This window comes from Rutilus rutilus, assembly GCF_951802725.1.
Source record: "Rutilus rutilus genome assembly, chromosome: 7".
In the NCBI taxonomy this organism is placed as follows: Eukaryota; Metazoa; Chordata; class Actinopteri; order Cypriniformes; family Leuciscidae; genus Rutilus; species Rutilus rutilus.
In genome coordinates this window covers 17,212,301-17,235,037 of record NC_140221.1, presented here as the reverse complement: position 1 = coordinate 17,235,037, position 22,737 = coordinate 17,212,301, and the positions used below count along the sequence as shown (strand labels likewise).

General features: G+C 37.4%; 1 protein-coding gene across 1 annotated transcript in view; it reads left to right on the top strand.

Moving 5' to 3' along the window:
* msh3 (mutS homolog 3 (E. coli)) overlaps nt 1–22,737 on the top strand; it is a 67,374-nt gene that overhangs the window by 9,478 nt on the left and 35,159 nt on the right. Inside the window, exons 9-19 of the mRNA XM_084414059.1 lie at nt 8,073–8,203; nt 9,090–9,198; nt 10,233–10,317; nt 12,275–12,384; nt 14,448–14,580; nt 16,622–16,809; nt 16,976–17,144; nt 18,610–18,674; nt 21,087–21,203; nt 21,407–21,514; nt 22,297–22,411. Of these exons, the coding sequence (XP_084270185.1) occupies nt 8,073–8,203; nt 9,090–9,198; nt 10,233–10,317; nt 12,275–12,384; nt 14,448–14,580; nt 16,622–16,809; nt 16,976–17,144; nt 18,610–18,674; nt 21,087–21,203; nt 21,407–21,514; nt 22,297–22,411 (1,330 nt within the window). The remainder of the gene's footprint in view (nt 1–8,072; nt 8,204–9,089; nt 9,199–10,232; nt 10,318–12,274; nt 12,385–14,447; nt 14,581–16,621; nt 16,810–16,975; nt 17,145–18,609; nt 18,675–21,086; nt 21,204–21,406; nt 21,515–22,296; nt 22,412–22,737) is intronic.

Here is a 22,737-nt window from a genome sequence, read left to right as displayed (position 1 = left end):
TCAATGTATCAGAGCATGTGTGCTAACTGCTAAGCCACAACAATTCATCATCCTATATATTCCTATGTACACTAGGGTGGTCCTTATCAAGTCCAATTTCTTTTTTTGTGCAAAATGTTAGTGTCTTAACCTCTTAAACTGTTCCTTTTAACTTCAAAATTGGAAATATGCAAAACTGTTGACAAAAACATGATATTTAGAGGTAGCTCAATCATGTGGAAGATTGCCTATGTTAAAGGGATACTCCACTTTTTTCGGAAATAAGCTCATTTTACATCTCCCCCAGAGTTAAACAGATGAGTTTTACCGTTTTAGAATCCATTCAGCCGAACTCCGGGTCTGACGGTACCACTTTTAGCATAGCTTAGCACAGATCATTGATTCTGATGAGTCCAGTAGCATTTCTTTCAAAATGACCAAAGAGTTTCAATATTTTTCCTATTTAAAACTTGACTCTTCTGTAGTTAAACCGTGTACTAAGATCGACGGAAAATGAAAAGTTGCGATTTTCTAAGCCTATATGGCTAGGAACTACTCTCATTCCAGCGTAATAATCAAGGAACTGTGCGGCTGTACCATGGGTGCAGCAGGCGTAATGATATGACGCAGCGCCTGAAAATAGTCCCCAGCTCGGTAACTTCTTCCAACGTGACCGGGACTAAGTTTGTCTAACCTATTAGACCTATTTTCAGGCGCTGCGTCATATCATTACGCCTGCTGCACTCATGGTACAGCCGCACAGTTCCTTGATTATTACGCCGGAATGAGAGTAGTTCCTAGTCATATAGGCTTAGAAAATCGCAACTTTTCATTTTCCGTCGATCTTAGTACACGGTTTAACTACAGAAGAGTCAAGTTTTAAATAGGAAAAATATTGAAACTCTTTGGTCATTTTGAAAGAAATGCTACTGGACTCATCAGAATCAATGATCTGTGCTAAGCTATGCTAAAAGTGGTACCGTCAGACCCGGAGTTCGGCTGAATGGATTTTAAAACGGTAAAACTCAACTGTTTAACTCTGGGGGAGATGTAAAATGAGCATATTTCCGAAAAAAGTGGAGTATCCCTTTAAGCTGTGCGGCGTTATTGTGATATGCAAGTAATATTAAAAGTTGCTGCAAATGAACTACATTTTATTGAAATCAGAGCAACACTGACATGACAACAATAAAAAAAAAAAGCACAAAGTTTTCAACAATCCCTCATTTCTGATGCTCAGCAGCCAGTGTTGACTTTTTGCAGTCTGGATAGATCCGTCGTTGATCTTCCATCACATGGAGGAGAAACTGTAATTGTTCTTCAGAGTGTGTGAGATGGCCATTGTATTCTTGAATCAGAGAGTTTCTCTCGGTGTGATCATTGACTACTTTCATTGCATGTATAATTGCCTGTGCCTCCTGATAATCTGCTTGATTCGGCCAAAGTTCCGGGTCAATTTCAAGGAACGTAATGTAATTTTTTAAACCAAAAAATGTGCTCTAAACCCAAACAATAGCCAAGGTGATCATCAATAGAAATATGTATTGATTCCACCAGGAAAGGTAAATCTGCTAAACCAGGTCATGGATGGAGTAATTTGGATTTAGTTTCTACAATAAGTAAACTGAGATATGCATCTAAAATACATATTTAGGAATATATGGAGCATATGGAATATGTGGAGATTTGTTTGGAATTTTACTAGCCAGGTACAATACCAATTCAAATGATCGTTTTTACGAAAATCATCAAAATCTCAGAAAGTTTAAAGCTATTGAGCTACCAGTAATTATTGTTACTGCCATAAAAATTGGCATGCTGTATTTTCTTATATAAAGGAACAATTTGAAGGGTTAAGAGCGTGACAATTGGAGACTTTAAAAATAAGGACCACCCTAATGTACACATAGTTAAATAGACATATACACTGACTGCAAATGATATGTATTCTATCCTACCAAAGTGCACTTTTGTTTTGCTCCTAAATTATTAGTGCCACATTAGGATATCTCAAACTGAGAAGAATTCCATGGGGGTGTGCTGCAAGTCTTGCAGTATTTCCCTCTTAGTTTAGCTTGAACTTCCTTTAGGGACCCAGCCTGACTTTGTTGGCTCTTTCAATGCCTGTGGCCATGTAGACAAGGTTGCTTAACATGGCAAAGTAGAATGGATGGTATTCATTATGGCTGAACTGGTGCTGGTGCTTCATCACTTAGTTGAAGTGCCTGTGTTAAAGTGTTGTACACAGCTATTTACTGATACAGGATCATGTTTTTGTGGTTTTGCAGTGAAAGAAATGCTTGAGGATAACCCAGGGGGAATATCTATTTGTCATGATATAGGATCTAGATTGAATTCATAATTTTATTAAAACCCTTATGCGTTTTACATGCAGGTGTAAATAATCCTGCAAAGAAAATCGCCCCTATCCTCAGTAGAACTAATCTGTGTGTGTCCATCTAAGACTGTTAAACAGCTTTTCCACTGGCTGACCCCACCACGTTTCTCCTTGAGCACCACAAAATAATGTGTTACTCTATTGTCCTTTGATTTCCCAACCGACTGAAGTGAAATTTGGCTTGTTTTGAAGACAAATCTGCATCTTAGCACATAACAGCACACCTGCAAAGCAGTCAGAAACACTTTGGCTGTCATAATTGGCACAGCTTTAGAGACTGATGAACATCTCTAGATGATTGTTTCTTCAGACAGATCTTAATCCACTCTTTGGATGAAGGGTAAGTTGGCTGAAAGCAGCAATAATACTTACAAACCCAAGAGAACCACACTGGATACTTACTACCTGCATGAAAAATGCTACAGTACCTCGTTTATTTATCCTTGAGTTTTTTCTTGCCTGTAATCATAGGCAACATTTCTTTGACAAATCAGGGTGATCTCACATTGGTGATCAGGCCATCCAAAGTTCCTCCAGAACACATCTGAGGTGACAGCTAGTGTTCACTTCTGGCCTGGGCCACCCAACTTTACAGCAGCATCAGTTGCATGGTGATATTCTGTTAATTCTTCTTTTGTAATGCCCAGGAAGCGTAATCCACCAAGACGTGGAGGATGTGCTCATTTCCCCTGGTGGTCACCTAGATCCATACCTGAGCTCAAAAGGGTGTCTCTTTGAGGGCCAGGAGCACCTTGACAACTGTCAAGGAAACTAGCATGTATGGACCTTAATAAAATAATTAATCAATTAAAAAGGAAGTTATACATGTATGGTATTACACTGTACCCACATTGGACCAGCGGTTTGGCAAATGGATGGATGGATGATTCAGCTGCGAGCGCCATCTTCTAATCCGATGCAGGAATTCATTCGGCACGGCCCTCACAGTGCATTACGGGTATTCTCTAGCCTTTGAGTGTAGAAGTGTAGATCCGTTGTACACTCGTTATTGTGGTGCATTATGGGGTTGAATGCTTGCACTCGACAACGTCCACTATGGTTTTGCACACCACTACAAATGGACGTCCCTTCAAATAGTGCCCTATTTAAGGGTACAGGGGGTGATTTCAGAAAACAGTCAAGGTGTTCAGGATTACTTATTGATTAATTACAGGTAGGTGCGTTGAAGCAGGGCTGGAACTGAAATCTACAGAAGAGTAGCCCTCCAGGAGCAAGATTGGACACCCCGTTCTAAAGAAAGTCTGTTAAAACGGTGAAATCAACTTCCTTAAGTTAGCACATCCCCACTTGCTCTCTTTTGTTGCACTGTGTCAAGCAGTATCTTGAATCAAGATTGGTCTTTCTTCAGGAAAAGAAACCTTGGTCATATCAAGATGCCTTTTTCTGAGGTCAGCTGCTGTGATCATGAGAACCCTGCAGAGCCAGTGCTGTGCAATCCTCAAACTGAAAGGTCCACTACACACATTCATACTATAAAGAACATCGCAAAGTTCTTTCCTCATCAAATGTAGTACCTACTCAGCAGGCAGTATGAGATTTCAGGCTGGTGGTCATAACTCATCCTGGGATGTTATTTTTCCTGTTCTGGTTCGTTCCTCGGAAAATAGGTTCTCCAGATAACTATTGGTATCAATTGGAGAGAATGACTCCCCAACACCAAGATCCTTGAACATGCTAACACTGTTAAGATTGAAGAAACTCAGCTGGAATGTGACAGCTGCAATGGGTCCTCAAAGTTCTCCATCAGAGCTCCTAGCAGAAGAAAGTGGCTGAAGGAACAAAGGACCACCTCAAACGAATCTTAAAAGCATGTGATATTACACCAGGGGACATTGGGAAATTGGCTGGCATCTAGCGCTACATCTACAAAGGTTGTTGAACAATTAGAAATCCGGTGTGTCTAGACAGCTCCGCACTCACATGTCCTAACTGTAGAAAGACATGTGGGTCATGAATTGGATTCCACGACAATCTTCAGTGGTATTGCTGACAACAGTAGCCTCAAGTCCAAAGGAGCCACATTTCTGGAAGTGACGAGATCTTTGGTAAGAATGAACAGTCATGATTGAATGAGCAAGCAAGCTGTTTTGTAAGTGCTGGCTTGCATTCTGTACTCGCTGGGAGTCCCGACTGGTGGTCATGGATCATCACATGGCCAAGTCTAGTCATTTCCTCATTTCCTAAGCAAAAGAGAAATGGCCGATGCGAGAGACTGCTTAGTCGGCGGGCAACACCTCTTGTTTTGTCTGTTAAACAAGCCCGATGTTGTCAATTTATTTTGACTCGCTATGACTGATCACTGTTTCCAGGGGTAACACTAGATGGAAGGTATTAGATTAAATTAGTGAGGGGCACATACTCCAGGCAGGAGTGATGCCACCACAACAGGACTTATATCTGTGAATTTTACTGTTGCGCTCACTCAATCTTTCTCTACGTTCACTGACCGTTCATTCACTCTCTCGTTTCTCACTTGTTTTTTTTCTGTCTTTCTGAATTGCAGTAATTCATGTCCTTCTGCTTTCTCCTATCCCAGCTTAATATGCAGAAATATGTATAAGCCATTTGTACTTCACACACTGTGACTTTGTGATTGTTTGAGCATCCTGACCAACCCAGCACAGCAACACCAATGCAATGAATTTGGTGGTGGAACTGTTTGCTCGACTGATGGCAGACAGGGAAACCTGTTTGATAAACAGTCATTGTTTTTGCTGTTCTGTTTGGTGTATTAGCGCAGAAATTACACACCTAACCTTCAGTTGTCCTAGCTGAATCAACTCTCCCTTTCCTGTTTATGTGTTCCAGTCATGCTCTCTCTGTCCTTTTGTCTTGTTTCCAGCTGCTTCTCGTTGCCTCATTTTACCTCTTTGTGTTTTATAACCAGACATATCTGCCCTCATGGTTCCTTGCTGTCCTTCTCCTACATCGCCCTGTCATTGTTTTGCCATTAACATAACCTCTGATATTGTTAATAGAAAACCAGGATAAAAAGATGCATGAAGCTGAATTATATATCAAAGTGTTGATAGGTTAAAACCTCTGACCTATGGACCTGAACAACTGTCAAATCACTGCGTAGGCATTTACGTCTGCATACAAGCTTTAAAGGGCACTCTTGTTAGGCAGCTTAAACTCGAGACTTGTTAAAATGGAGTGTGTGTGTGTGTGTGTGTGTGTGTGTGTGTGTGTGTGTGTGTGTGTGTGTGTGTGTGAACTGCAGGTTTGCATAAGTGCTGTCGGTAAACCCCAATTCAATCAAGCAATGCTTAATGTTTGTTTTTATATATTTTTATGCAAGTAAATAAGTATGGACATAAATGCCACTATGTAAATTGTCTCTGAATTACTGGTTATGAAGAGAACGGCAAGATAAATTGGATGCCAATTTATCTTCAAGATTGTTAAAATCACTTCTTCCTTCACATTTGTTCAGTTTCCATTGTCCCATTCCATTCTTCTTGCTTTGAATATCGTACAGACAAATGTCTGGGTTCCTCTGCTAACCATGTGCTGTGCGCTTCAGTTCTCAGGGGTGTGATTGTACGGGAGGGCACATAGCAACTGTTGCAGAGTGGTTGCTGTGCTGTAGTTTAATAAGACCCTCAGGAGAATTGCAGGTGGTGTGTTGTAGGTGCCACTGCCATCAATTCATCCCAGTGCGTACTGTTTACTTGAAATGGATTCTGAATAATCCTTTCTGCCTTATCGATCAAACAACTTCAATTTCTTCATACACAAACACAATCATGCTTCTTCACTTGAAGATTTTCAATCATTTACCCCTTCAAATAACTTGGAAAATATCCTCATGTTATCATTACTTGGCTTTGATAGCCTAAGAGGGAAATGAAGTTGCTCCAGTGAGGGTCAGAACTGGTCCTTAAAGTAGTTCGATTTCAGGTTGAACACAAGTTATGTTCCATTGAAAGCGTCTGTTGGTTAGCTGTCGGTTACCACAAAAAATGATTTTGCCTTGTTCCTCAGCAAACAAATTTCATAATAGTCTACAAGCAGTAGGTGAATGTGGGGCAAAAATAAACATAGAAATACACACTGTATAAAGTACAGCCAACATACTTTTATGCAAATACTATGATGCAAAAGTTATAATCCAATCTTTCATGACCATGTAAATTTTGTAATCCTCTTAACTTTTCCATGATATCCACACAAGGAAGAATGTGACATTTACCTTGAAGAATTTTTTAATGGTGCAAAACGTAATGCATAACTAGTTGAGAGTCTACGTGGAATATCTGTACTGAACATGGATGAATTCATTTATCACCACAGGATTAATTAAAATAAACTAATGAAGGCAAAATTATGATCAAAGTGACCTAAGAAATTAGTAGCATAAAGCATATATAAAAATGATATCTAAATGTATATATATTATATATATTTCACATCTCTCTCTGGTTGTTTTGCCCTCAAAGATGTTTCTTTGCGACTTTCTCTTATAGAAAAAGTCGCAAAATACTGTTTTATATGAATTATTACTATTTGTTTTTTCCGGCAAGTCGATTACACTGTTGGGGAAGATAAAGCTGGCTGCACGCTCGCATAGGCCACATATGTTCATTGGTTACCCTAGCAACAGCACAGAGATACAAAGAAAACCTGCGTCCTTGAGAGCTATGTGGTGTTGAATGGTGGGGAAGCAAAAGTGAATGGACTGTTGGTGAAGCGTGTGTGTGTACGAGAGATTAATATGCACCTTGTATCCACTGAGAGAATCCACTGGTATTGAAGGCTTCAAGATGTGACAAAAAGCAGAATTCATTGCTTCAATTAATGATTTCTCACATTCTCGAGCTACCATTTCACCCTAAAATCAAGGAAAAAAATTAAATAGCCTTTTTTAGAACCAGCATAGTTTATATATACTGTATTTATTTATTTATTTATTTATTTATTTATTTATTTATTTATTTAATAAATAAATACACTGTGCACTGTGCACTGTGACGTCAGTTTTGTGACAGTCAAGCATCCCCCTAAATTCTCATTACTATATTTTGATCAAATAAATGCAACCTTGTTGAGCATAAGAGACATTAAAAAATCTTCTAAAAACATTAAAAATCTACCATTAAAAAAAAATCTTACAGATCAAACTTTTTAAGTGTACATTGTTTTTGTTTAAATAGCCATACATTTAAGGTAGGGCAATAAATAATTACATGACACATAAATGCTTAAATAAAAAAATATATAATAATATGAGAATTTTGTTGGAAATGAGCTTATCCACCAAATGAATTTTGTGATGCAATTTGTTTTAAAGGTTTTCAATGGAAGATATTTTGAAAAATGTTGGGCTTTTTTTTTCTTACTATGGAAGTCAATGACTACCGTCAACTGTCTGGTTACCAACATTCTTCAAAATATCCTCTTTTTTGTTCAACAGAAGAAAGAAACTCACACAGATTTGGGCAACTTGAAGTTGAGTAAATGATGACCGAATTTTCATTTTTGGGTGAACTATCCCTTTACGGGCAAGTTCTCATTTTAACAACTTCTTTTTTGCCTCAGAAGTGTAATATGGTACACAAAATATGCAGGAACTCCCTTGAGTTTCCTTTTGTCATATTGCACATCCAGAGGTTTTACCTGGTGTGATTTTCCTGTTGTCTCATGTAAACCTCCTGTTTGTCTCCTCTCTCAGTGTCCAAGCAGATGACCGAATTCGCATAGAGAAACGAGAAAGTGCCATGTTTGAATACCCAACGGCAATGAGAATTATCAAAGACTTCTACAGAGACGCCCCTCATCCAACTGTGGAAAACCAAGAAAAGGGTAAATTACTTTATCTTTGTCTCCTGTTTGTTTTTTAATGTCTGACCTCCAGTCATGATGAAGCATCGGCTGGTCTTTCGGATAAAGACGTCTGCCCAAACTAATGTTAGGTCTGTGTGTTTAATTGAAAAATCATTCCCTGTAGGCAGAAGGGAGGCAGATCAATGGCTGCTGTCCTTTAGACTGGACATGTGTATGACAATCGGTGGTGGCTTTTCCTGTCAAGACTGGGACTAAATCACCTCTTTGTCTTGTTCAGGATCCATTAATGGCATAGAACAGACGCCCTCACCATTGTTGAAGTTTCCTCTGATGTTCCGATGCCTTGCTTTCTATCTCAAATGCTATGTAAAAGCAACAAGTCAGAATCTTTCAAATTAAAACAATGTAACAATCTAGTCTTTTTTACGGTATTCTTGGCAAAAATCAACAAACTGAACACATGAACACAAAGTTAGTTCTAAAGGGGGAAATACTGTGAAGATGATTTTAATTAATTACAAGTTTCTCAGTCATACACCCAAAGCATTGAATTAGTGTTTAAAAAAAAAAAAAAAAAATTATGTTTATTAATCATTCACTTAAGATTGATTCAAGTAGTTTCAATTCACATTTGATGGATTTTGCTTTTTATTTTAAATTTTAAAGCATTGTTTACTTAGTTTCTATTTCTGCTGTGTTTTTATTTGTTCTTTTCTGCTTCTGTTTTTATTTAATTAATGACTGTCTACTTGAATAATCAGAAACCTGAACTGACTCACTCTGTCCAATTGCACATTTATTCTAAAAGCTCAACGTATAGTGGTTGTACTGTGAAACTATCAATCAGTTCAATTGAGTATTGCAGTGAATATGTCTACATTCTTTTTTTTTTCTTTGTAAATAGTTTCCTACACCCTCTGTATGGGTCTGGAGAGCCCGATTATCTGCTGTCTTGGTCCTGTGATCCAGTATCTGGCTGAGTTTAAGCTAGACAAGATTTTACTCTGTTCCAGGTAAAGTACCGTACACACTTTTCCTTAACGCCTAACAGATTTAAAGGTATCATTTATCCAAAAGTGAAAATTCTATCATTTGTTTATCACCTTCATGTCGTTCCAAACCTGTATGACTTACTTTGTTTTGTGGAACGGAAAAAGATTAAGATATTTAGCACAATGTTCTGGCTGCTTTTCTCCATACAGTGAAAGTAAATGAGGCTGCTGAGCTCCAAAAAGGACAAAAATTTCATAAAAGTGGTTCATGTAAATTCATCTATGGCATGTCAAGATCATTCAAGCTGGATTTAAAAAACAGACAAACATGAGAATGAGTACATTTGATTGTTGTGTGATTTACCTTTAAATATTTTTTCTGTTTTTTCCCTTTGATTTCTGTTTGGATTTCTGCTTTAACAGTGCTTGTTGCTTAGTAATAATGAATTTTTGGATAATAATATAGCAAACTCAATGGAGTGTTAACTATATGTGTTCACTGTGTATTGCCTAAATGAGTTAGTGTCTGCTACACCTACATTTTCCTCTCTCGTTGGCTTTTGCTTCAAACACATTGAAGAATCCAGTGGTATAGCATGAACCTATTAGGAGACTCTCTTATTTTCCCTTCTCACCTAAAGTAGACACATCTCACAGCTACTTCCATCAGGCACATAAGTAATAACAAGGGTGTTCGTTTATCCAAGTATAGTGTAGCAGCGGGAAACAGAGCCGAATCTGAATCACAATGCTTGCAGATTGTCACCCCTGATGTGTGAATGTTCAGTATTGTCCTGTAATTACAGACTGATTACGCACGTTCTTTAAAGGAAAATAAGAGGCCTTGACCTCACATACTTTCTGAAAGAGCCTTAATTAACATGCATCATTAGCTGAAATAGGGCCTTGCTGCCTAATAGTTTGTCATGACTGTGTATTGTTGCTAGTCTGACTTGTTTTACTATGCATTTTTTAGAATATGTATAAGTATGTAAAGATGTAATTATGAAGCAGTAGCTGCTCTTGTGCAAAACACATTTTGGTTGTGTTTGCAGCTCATTCAAGCGGCTGTCGAGTGATGCTGACCATATGCTGCTCAGTGCTGCTACCATGAAGAACCTGGAGATCCTGTGCAACCAGGTCAGTCAAACGGAGGAAAACATAGATGATGGAATATTATACACAAACAGTCGTACTGTTTACATCTGGTATTAACATTAGTCTTGGGTGATCCGATCACTTGTGCTCAGCCATGAAAAAGACACAACAATTTACACAATGCGTTTTAAATGATTCCACAGACCACCTGTGATTGGTTTTTGTTTTGGTCTAATTTTGTGACTGCATACATCAGTGTCACTAGCTATGTTTCCATCCAGAGTTGCATATTGAACTTGTGCGGAAGATTAAAATATCGCATTTAACATTTGCGAATAAAGCCCATAATGTGTTGAAGAGAACAAAAGAGTCACTTCCTGGGAAAATTGCCGCAAAATATCTGTAATTAAAATGGAAGTTGCTGTAGTCGGGAAGCCATTGTGGCTCTTTTTTCTTCCATCATAAATGACTTGCGTCTCAGAGGAATGCAACTGTGCGTAACTCTTCTGGGAGGGAATTAAACCAAATCATCCTGATGACAGACTTTGGCTCAGGCATTTCAGAACAACCAAACCAACATTTGAGATGCTGTGCGACGCGATTGGTCCGCTGGTTAGTCCAGTTATCCAATCACATGATCTCTTGAGGCAAGTCTCAGGAGTTTTTTGTTGTGCATCGAGAGATTTATTAGGGTAAATGTATTTCCATCATTATTTATGCACATTTTTTGAATTTATGTGCATATTGGCGTTTTCGTCTAGCGTTTATTATGGTATGGAAACATACCTACTGATGTCAGTTGCACCAAAAATGTTATGTGAATACTTGTGTATGTACAGCGGAGCCGACACTAAAAATAAAAACATATTTTTAAAACATTAAGGCAGAAAATGAGTTAGAAATATTTGAAATTCCACATTTTAGATGACCAAGTAAATTTGTGATCATATGAGTCTTTGTACATATGGTCAGATGAAGCTCAAGATGCTTTTTGGATCATCTCAAATCATGCTGAAAAACATAATCATTAGGTTTTACACACACTTGTGGAGTTTGAGTGCAGCTTGATTGCTGTTGTTATTAAAGCAAATGAAAGACAAACACAATTTTTTTAATTGAAATGTGTATTTTTCATTTAACCTTTTCACTTAAATGATATTAGGCTGATCATTTAATTAGTAATTAAATTACAAGCATGTTTTGCTAGTGGTCTCATATTAAAAAGTCTTTGAACTAAATTTGAAATATTAAATGTGAAGACTTGCTGGAATTTCATTATTGATTTTTAAATTTCACAGTAGATCTAGCTAAATGATTGCAGCTGTAAAAAACAAAACAAAAAAACATTGCAAGATCAATAAAAACACACTGAATGAAACAATAATAATAAATATTGCTGCAAGCAATGACTATGGGCCATCTGTGAGGTTCAAAACTGTAACCTTTCAGCAACCAGCTCTGTGTTTTCTTTATCACTGCCCCACTTTTCCCACGCATGTTTCCAAAGAGATAGTGAGTTGAATGTCAGGACAAGCCAAATTATTTTGAGAACAAAATATCCATTTGACAACTTTTATTAGGCATGGACTGAAGATAATCTGACTCCGTTTTGGTGAAGATCAGACAAAATGTCTATGAGGATTATTACTGAAATTACATCAGTTTTGTAGTAGTATACAGTACACCTCTTTTGCTTACATTGAAACACGCCATCCATTACAGTGCACACATTTAAATAAAATCCTGTGTAAGAAATGTAACTTCACATTATGCTATTATGAAATGATTTAATGTCACCTTTCAACTTAAAAAGCGGGCTTTTTATGTAGTTTTATGATGTAAATATAATGGCCTACTAGTTTAAATGATGACATTTTTCTCTGCCTTGTGTTGCTTGGAAAATAACGTGGGCGTTTGTGTCTTGATAACCGAGTGATTTATCCATTATCAAGGATGTTGGTTTGGATTTAATGATGACTTCCTTTTTCATTGCTGTCAGACCACAGGTTCAGTAAAAGGCAGTTTGCTGTGGGTTCTGGATCACACTCAGACTCAGTTTGGGAAGAGACTTTTAAGAAAGTGGGTGAGCCAGCCGCTGAAATCGGTGATGTGAGTCATTATTTCATTTTATTATCATGTAATCACTGTGATTTGACTGCTAGTATGTAACATGGCCATTGTTTGCAGTGCTAAATAGATGTGGTGGCATGCCCAGATATTCCCGACACCACTACAGATTATACTGAACTCCAAACTCTGAGCCTAGGTTAATCCAAGTCCTAGAATATTTTGTAAATGGAGGAACTTTGCACCTCTCTTCTCAGCCACTGCATGGTAGGATTACAATTTCGTTCTGGTTCGGATTATGGAAAAACACTATTGTATATACTAAGGGATAAACCGCCATAAAATGCAAGTTTTTAATCTGAGAGTTTATTCTTTTTGGTTATTACTCAGATTTAAATGTTTATGTTTTATTTCTCCAGAAATAGATTGGCATGGCTTTGTCAATCTGATGCCAACTTTATACGTCGTGGGGGGTTGTTTGGATCTGTGTGTGATGTAATGCATGCTTGCAAAATCCGATTATGTTTGTGGATAATAAATATATTTGATTCCATATAACAATAATTTAATCTTAAATCCACATGTTTTCCTGCCAAACCTCTTTACAGACATGTTGGGGAACGTTTTTGAATTGAGACTCAGAATATCATGCCACTGAATCGGGCAATGCAGTTAGATCATGTGTGTTTCCTGACATACAGGGAATGAACTTAAAGCCTCACAAATTTGGCTTTAAATATCTAGAACTGTTTTTTTTTTGTTTTTTTTAAGAAATTGATAGTTTTATTTAACAAAGGTCCATTAATTTGATCAAATGTGTCAGTAAAGACATTATAAAAATTTGTATTTCACATAAATGCTGTTCTTTTCACCAAATATTTTTCCATAAAAATATTAAGCAGCACAGTTGTTTTTAACATTGATAATAAGTAGGGATTCACAATATATCGGCCACCATATCAGTAACGGACGATATATGTAATTTTTTGATGTTATTGTTATCGGCCCGATAAGAAAATTTTGCTGATATATTAAAGCCGATAAATAATGGATTATTTACTTTAGCTGAGACACTTCAGATGCGCACTGGTTGCCATGATCATTTTGAATTGAAATATGATTGGAATCACTTCAAAAAGGAAAATAAAGTTAAGTGCAACGTGTAGCGCAAGTCTGTCACATAGGCTACGTAAAATTATAATGTGAACATTATAATTGTGTGCTCAGGACATGGCTTTTAATGGTGAGACTTTTGTTTTTGTAATCAGGCTCTCAAAAATTATTGGTTTATTGGCCAAAATATCAGTTATCGGCTTTCAAATATAAAAAATGATCGGTTATCTGTATCGGCCAAAATTTTCATATTCGTGCATCCATAATAATAATAATAATAAATGTTTGTAGAGCAGCAAATCACCATATTAGAATGATTTCTGGATGATCATGTGACACTGAAGACTGGAGTAATGATGCTGAAAAATCAGCTTTACCATCACAAAAATAAATTATATTTAACAATATATTACAATAGAAAACATTTCTCCAGCCTGAATAACATTTCACGATGTTACAGTTTTTATTGTATGTTTGATCAAATAAATGCAGCCTTAGTGAGCATTTAAAACATTAAAAAAATCTTACAGACCCCAAACTTTTGAACAATAGTGTAAATAATTAAAGCCACTTCTCAAAAGATACAGCAATATATAAGTTAAGAATTATATTTTCTTACAGTACTAACTGATCATAAAACAAAAATAAATAATATATGGAAAAAGAAAGTAACTTTGTTCTGCAACAGGAAATGCTTTTTGATACCACTGAAGTCAAGGACACACTTCTAGACAGAAGCTACATCACAGCTCTCTTATGCAGCATAAACGCACAACACAAGCTGCTGTTAGAGTTACACTGTTGCTTCTGTGTGTGTTGTGATACAAGCCTTATGTAGTTCCAGTGATTTTTATGGTTTGTGTACATAGCATCTGTTGACTAATTCCTACAATCTCTCTCTCTCCCTCTCTCTCTCTCTCTCTCTCTCTCTCTCTCTCTCTCTCTCTCTCTCTCTCTCTCTCTCTCTCTCTCTCTCTCTCTCTCTCTCTCAGTGATATCCAGGCTCGCCAGGAGGCCGTGGCAGAAATGTTGTGTTCTGAATCCAGTGTGCTTCCCTCTCTTCAGTCTTTGCTAACTCGTCTACCTGACCTCGAGAGAGGACTTTGCAGTATCTACCACAAGAAAGTAAAGTCTTTTGTACCTAAACAATCTGTTTGAATCATTTCTTTTTCACAGGTACACCAGGAACCCCCTTTTCATTTGCAATTCAAAAGTAGTTTGAATTAGCAGGAACAGTGGCCACGGTCGCACAAAAAGTGTCATGTTCTGTCTGACAATGAAAACCAAGCTGATGGAAAGTTCTATATTTTCCTTGCTTTTTTTTTTCCAAACATCATTCCATGTGTTTCTGGAATCAGGCAGGGATGGTGCTTAATGACGTGTTTCTGTTGAATGGCTCTATTAGCATAATGACAAGAGTGAGCAGGAATGGGAATGATTATTGTTTTGTAGCATGTGTGGAGAGACAGAATGTCCTCAATAACCCTGCCTCACCTGCCTCTATCTGCCATCTCATTTTTATGACAAAATGAAAAAATGTATGAAAGAAGGTGTCCAGTGTATGGGGGGGGGGGGGGGGGGGGGTAGTATAGGGGATTTTGAAGCCCCCAAAAAATGCATCCATCCATCCATCATTAAAAAATAATCTATACAGCTCCAGGGGGTTAATAAAGGCCTTCTAAAGCGAAACGATGGGTTTTTGTAAGAAAAATATTCATTTTAGCTATAATAGCTAGCTTTCGATTTGCAGCGAAAGACTGACCCTTGACCTGACCCACTTGACCAAGACGAGAAATTTTAAAGAGGAATGTCAGAGGATTTCGATATAAGAGAAAAGGAGCTTGAGTTTGTTGCACAGCCCTATTTGTTTGAACCGCAAGAGGCATCAAAGCTTACAATACTCCTACATCCTACATCCTACGTCATACATCGCGTCAGGGCGCAGGGCGTCTTGTGGCGCAGTGTCCGTACGGTCATCTGCTGGAATCTAGTTATTATAGCTGATAAAGTTTTAAATATGAAATTTTTTTTTTTACACAAACGCTTCGCTTCAGAAGGCCTTTATTAACCCCCTAGAGACGTATGGACTTCAAAATCTCGCATTCACTCCCATTATAAAGCTAGGAAGAGCCAGGATATTTTTTTATATATCTCTGATTGTGTTCATCTGAAAGAAGATAGTCATATACACCTAGGTGTAAATAATGGGATAATTTACATTTTGGGGTGAACTATCCCTTTAATATTGAACCTGAAAAAAAAAAAAAGTATTTCTCTGTATTTATGCATTGTTGTAGTTTCATATTGTTTTTATGCATCCTATTTACTAGTGATAGACTGTCAAAGTAGCGCTTCTGTCATAAATGAAATGTATAGTAATAAGGGTCAGAGAGTTTTTGCATAGATCTACGGGGAACTTTCACAGTTTTTTAATGAGCGCAGAGAGTGGCTTTGCTTTGCCTTATTATAGTGTATAATGTTTTGTATATTTAGGAATGACTAACGTGGAGCCTTTGGGAAATGTACTTTATGTTTATAAACATACACAAGATCAAGCAAAGATTTAATTGGCTCCTTGGTGCTTACTATCATCAAAATATGGAAATTACAGATTGCATGCACATGAGCCATTGCATTTGACATATAATGATTAATGATCCCCTTGAGTAAATTACGACTAAGCATTATTATTTCTTCTGGTAATCAATAGGTGTTGTTTTTTTTTGTTCATTATTAATGAAGTGAAGCACAATGAAGGGAACTTTATTCATTATTATCTTTATTCATTATTCACAGGTTTTGAAGAGTTCATATCTTGAAAAATTACTATATAATTTAAAGTGATTAATAAGTCAAATAAGCATTGTAACTTTCATATTAACTTGTAACTTTTCAGCCCAAACACACCATTCATTGAAACTAATCTACAAAAATGGCTCGTTCTGTACTTCCACAACTTTGAATGCATGTTTGCAACAAATTGTTTTCTAAACCTGTCACAGTCTTTTGAAGACTTTGCAAAGAGGCTTTTAATTGATCCTGGAGAAAAATAGCAGATACAATTCTGATATGATCCCTTAATGAGAAGTAGAATGTGTATTTCAATATATTTAAAAAACCCAACATGCATGTTTTCCTGTGTTTTGACATTTCTGTGTCTTGTCAGTGCTCTACTCAGGAATTTTACCTCATCGCCAGCACTCTCTCTCGTCTGAGCACTGAACTTCAAGCCCTAATGCCCGCCATCCAATCACAGCTCAGCTCTGCCCTTCTAAAGCACCTCCTACTGGACACACCTCAGCTTCTAAGCCCCGCCCACAACTTCTTGAAAGTACTGGATGAGAAAGCCGCAAAGTGCGTTAAATCTTTTGACAACTTCAAGAATATTCACCTTATCCGTGTATTTTTCCATATCCAAATACTGTACATGCAATACATAAAGCAAGGTATTTGATGAAAAAAGGCTTTTATTCTGTATGTAGCTTTTCTGATTAGTTATCTCTGAAATGTATCCTTTTAGGATGGGTAATAAGACAGAAATGTTTGTGGATCTGACCGAATTCCCAGTGATCCAGAGAAGAAAAGAGGAGATCCAGAGTGTCCTATCAGACATAATGGAGCACCGGCGAGAGGTTCGGCTGGTGTTAAAAAGCCCATCTTTGGATTACACAACAGTCTCTGGCCAGCAGGTAATATCGTCAAGCATCCCCTTAACACCTGTCTTTTAAATGAGTTTCAAGAACTGAACACCCAAAGCTATTTTAATGTCTAATTATACATTCCACAAATGTTCTACACTTTATTTTGCATTAGCATTGTACAAATTTGTCATGCTTTGCTGTTAACCCTGTTACTGAAGTTATTTTAAGAAAAAATTTTTTTTGCTACCACACTATTTAAACCCAGAGAATAGGTAAGTTTAGGCAAAATGTTGAAATTCAACTGTTACCTTGTTACCTTTTATTGTTTTCGAATACTGTATGTGATGCATTATCAGTTGTCTACAATTACTACATACTCTACATTATTCAACCTTGCAAAAAGCTGTTTTACTCATTTTTATTCTACTGTAGATATAATGTTGAATACTTCCTTACTAGAAGATGACAACTACAAGGACAGTGTCTGAAATGTTTCTAGTTTGTATGCAGCTCCACATGCGTTTCTCCATCTGCTCACTGTTGCCATTCCCTCATGAATACACAACAGTTTTTCCACCTCTGAGTACAGACCCCGGCCATACCACTTTCTCCCACCGCCTATGGCCGAGTCTAGCATCGCTATGCTTTTGACTATCAGCATAAAATCTGGTCCACTTGGCATCTTATTCTGGCCTAGAACCACAAGAGACTGTATGACTGACGCAGGCGACCAACCATTTCATTTTATGTGCCATGTAGGGGCGGATTTGGGAGTTGATGCCATAATAATGGACTGGTGTGCGAAAAAGCTCACTAGAATAACAGCAGTGTTGTACAGCCAGCTAGTCAGATTAGAGCAGAATCTTGCTGGATTTGTTTTTTATGCAATATGCATCAGATGAACAGACTTGTTCACCACATTGATTTGACTACAGCCACCATTAAGACAAACAAATGAGACGATAAGAACATGAGACTTTAATGATATAGTTTACTCAAAAATGGACATTTTGTGGTTATTTACTCGCGCTCATGTTGTTCCAAACTTGTATGATTTTCTCTATTCTTGCTGGACATAAAAGAAGATATTTTGAAGAATGTTGGTAACAGGTTTGCTTACCATTGACTTCCATAGGATGGACAAAAAACAAACAAGCTCTGAGACATTTCTCATAATATCTTCTTTGATGTTCCACAGGAGAAGTCTTACAGAATTGGAATGGGAGTAAATTATGATGATTTTCGTTATTGGAAATAGTCCTTTTGATTTTTAAGAGAATAGCACCTTATTTGGGGTGATTTTTTATTTTATTTTTTTTGTAATGTAAATGTTACTCTGTAATGTGATAAAAACAGTGTCTGTTGCGCAAAACATTTTTAAGTGAAATTGTAAGCTTTTACATACTTTCCAGGCTTTACTTCAGTGAAGACCTCATACTCAGTATTAATCAAACAAAGGTTTTCAGACAGTCTATAATAATTTGACAATGATTTGTCTCTTTTTCTTACGCAGTTTCTCATTGAAGTAAAGAACAGTATGTCATCCATAGTCCCATCAGACTGGGTCAAAATCAGTAGGTAGGCACCATTGTTGAGAAATTTGATCACTTTGTCTCTGAAAATCCATCATCTTACCTATGTACTTCATTTTAAGAGAGCTTCTACCAAGTGTTCCCTCCCATATGATTTATATTTCAAAGTAGCAGTTTCCAGTTATTTCAGCTGTACAAAAACAGTCTGAAAACTGCTTGATATTGCAAAATGGTATTTGTTATATATATTAATTTATTATCAGAATTGTAAACACACTGGCTTGTAGGTCATGTAGTTTTAGTGTTTAATGCACTCTGTTACACTTGTAGTTGTTTATCTATTGGCGCTTTTCCATTGCATGGTACGGCACGGTTCGGCTCGGTACGGTTCGACTCGGCGCGGAACGGTTCGGCTCGCTTCGCTTTTCCACTGCGTGGTACGACTCGACTCGGTACGGCACGGTTCGGTTCGCTTTAGCTCGGTTGCTTTTCCATTGCAGTTAGTACCGCTTCAAAATGGGTGGGACTGATCGTTATAGTTGCCGCCTCTACTGCCATGACATCATCGTAAACGCGCCACATTTCAAACGCACAACACAGTGGATGGTGCTCTTGATTCTCGGCATGTGGATGTTTTTAAATTAAATTAAACGTTCTTATAATGGTTTACTATCTTAACGTGTAATTAAACGTTGCGTTCATATTCTGGGCTCATCTGATTTTTTTGTACATAGCATAGCCTACTTTGTTATGATTTTAGTATCATAATGTTTAATAAATGCACGCACAATTATCCGTGAACTCGATTTGAACAAATGCCTTTCAACTTGTGTGTGCAAAATTCAGAATTAAATGAATGTGCAGCAATCTTTACAAATAGAGAGTCTAGGCCTAATGTACTGTTTTAGCCTACTGCGATTGAAAAAGCGCATTTAGTTAATGTTATGTTATTTTTTTTCCATCTGCCTATGTTGATTATGAAAAGTGAACAGCACGAGTAGAGAGACATGGAGCGAGTTAGACATAATTTTGACCACTTCATTAAGTTTTGTTTTGTAGAAAACATTTCTTTAAAGTGAATTTCGTTTTGTATAAATTGTATCTTAATTTTAATAATTTTTTCATCAAACAATTGCCTGGATTGAATAAGATGCAAAATAGACAATTTAACCATTGAGGCGCCCGAGCGGTCACTTGCATTGTACGTTAACTGGAGCGCATCTCATCCTCAAATACACAAAGCTTGAAATGTCTTTAAACGAAATCATTAAAAACAAAAAGAAATAGGCTACTCTCTTATGTAATCCATTATGTGCATTTCTCTCTATAGGCGCGTTTACTACGAATATGGCGATCGTCAACTTTATCTTTGCCATGCACAGACAGAAAACACTATTTTATAAATAAAAATCAGTGCACGCGTTTTAATAAAATTAAAACTTTAATTGTGATCATTAAAATAGCCTAATTGAATATTAAATATTTTGTGGCCAAGTTTTGCTCATTTATTAATAGTATAGCCTATAGGCTATATATAGGCCTAATTTTATTAAATTGAACAAGCCAAAATTCAGCATTCAATCAAATATTCAAAAAGACTTAATAATAATGTTATTTCAACATAATATCTCGTTATTTCGACATAATGTGTGTGCAACAACAAGCAAGATGTGCATTTGTAAATCCGGGGACGCGTGCACTGATTTTTATTTATAAAATAGTGTTTTCTGTCAGTGTCTGGCAAAGATGAAGTTGACGATCGCCATATTCGTAGTAAACGCGCCTATAGAGAGAAATAACATTATTATTAAGTCTTTTTGAATATTTGATTGAATGCTGAATTTTGCGCTGTTCAATTTAATAAAATTAAAACTTTAATTATCATTAAATAATCATTAAAATAATTGAATATTAAATATTTTGTGGCCAAGTTTTGCTCATTTATTAATAATATATATATATATATATATATATACACACACACACATATGTGTGTGTGTGCCCTCAGAAACTACAGCGTTGGCTGTTGTCTACTGGCTATTTAAATCTAGCGGGTTTGTCTCGTGCATGGTCTCGTGTCGCAAATACAATGACACTGGTAGTGACGATTCTGTCTGACCAATCAGTGATCTTCAGTGTTTTCACGTCACATTTTAGTATTGGTACGGTACGCTTGGAACCTCAACAGAGGTGGTACCATTTAAAGCGAGCCGTACCGTACCGTACCATGCAGTGGAAATGCGCCATAAGTGAGCCGTACCGAACTGAGCCGTACCGTACCATGCAGTGGAAAAGCGCCGAACCGAGCCGTACCGTACTATGCAGTGGAAAAGCGCCATAATAGTGGCTAATGAATTGGAAGTCTTGCACATTCACAGGGAATAGCTTACTTTTGCATTAAACAGTTGGTTGGAAACAAACCAGTTTTAGCATTTAAACATGTGCTTTTTATCCACAGCACTAAGGTTGTTGGCCGCTATCACACTCCATTCATTGTGGAGAAACATCGGCGCCTGCAGCAACTACGTGAGCAGCTGGTTATTGACTGTAGTCACGAGTGGATCAGTTTCCTTCAGTACGTAACTTGTGAAATGACAAAAATCCTTTTTATAGCAGTCCTGTTGATTGGCTGAGATGCTTTCAGTGTTTTGTTTCAGACCAGAAAGCTGCAAGAGTAATTTAATCATGTAAAATGTGCTTTGTCTTCTTCCACTTTCTGACCCAACAGTGCTCGTTCTCTCTTTCTCAATAGCCTTCTCTCTCTTTTTTGCCATCTAGGCTATTTGGGGACCATTACTACATCCTGAGGAAAGCAGTGTGTCACCTAGCAACCATGGACTGCCTCTTCTCATTGGCCCAGGTTGCTAAAGAAAATAATTACTGCAGGTGTGGTAATGAAGTTGGCTTTTTATTCCCATATTCTCTGCTGACTTCCTGTCATCTCTCATTTCAAACCTAATCACCAAAGCACGTATATTCCCTCATACATTGCCCATGTCGCCGAATTTAATAAGCTTTGTTTCCAAGTCTTCTATTCTTTTTGAACATTCAAAAGTCAGATAAGTGTAGTTCTGGGAGCGATCGTGGGGACTTTCCCAGATTTTTTATCTTTTTTTTTGGCACACCATAGTGTAATAAAATCAATAATTTCCGAGCATCTACAAAGAAGCTCTATTTCTCTTTTGTGTTTCGTGAGATGCGCATAAAGCATCTTACATAAGCCTTCGTAGATGAACGAGAGTAAGGGGACCCAGGAGCCCCCACATCTCCGTCTCTCCCTGGCCCGAATTGAGTCCAACAGTGGGATGAATCCCACCCCCATGCAGTATAGAGCCCACTCCATATCCCTCTGACAGTCTGTGTGGGGGAGTGGATTTGACTTTGAAAGCAGAGGTTTCCGCCAACTACTCCCCCTCTGCTCCTTACCGCCTCCCCCTCCCGCCTGTTCTGCAGAGCACCAGAGCTTATCCTCTCCCTCTGGACTTTTCAAAAGTGTGTTGAGCTGATACCATAAATTCCAACTCTTATATGTAAGGTGACCTGCCAAAACGGTGTGCGCAAAACTTTATGTTGGCGATTATTATTTTTTTTGTCAGCTTATCTAAGTGTAAGTACTGTTTTTTTTTGTGTGTGTTTAATGCATCTTTTTTTGCATGTCCTGAACATAGGCCTGAGGTTCTTGAAGATAAAAGTCAGATTTTGATTAAGGCTGGAAAGCATCCGGTCATCACCTCGCTGATGGGAGATCAGGATCAATACGTCCCCAATGACGCTCATTTAGAGGTGAAAACATCCATTCCATTGTTTTTTTTATTTTATTTTTTTTATCATTTAAACTCTTTTAATCACTAATAAAGGCCCTTTCACACCAAGAATGATAAAGATATAGTTCTAAAAATCTTTCTTTCTGAATAGCAAAGTTCACACCACAGCTATAACGATAATGGCACAGAGAAATTATATTGTTGGAATCACTTTCAGAACTATTTTCTTTCTGCTCATGGACGATAAAAACATTGACAGCCAATCAGAATCCTTCCAACTTTAAAGAGCTTGAGGTTTTTAAAGCAGCAGACCATAAAACTGCAGTGCGCGCTTTGAATAAACAG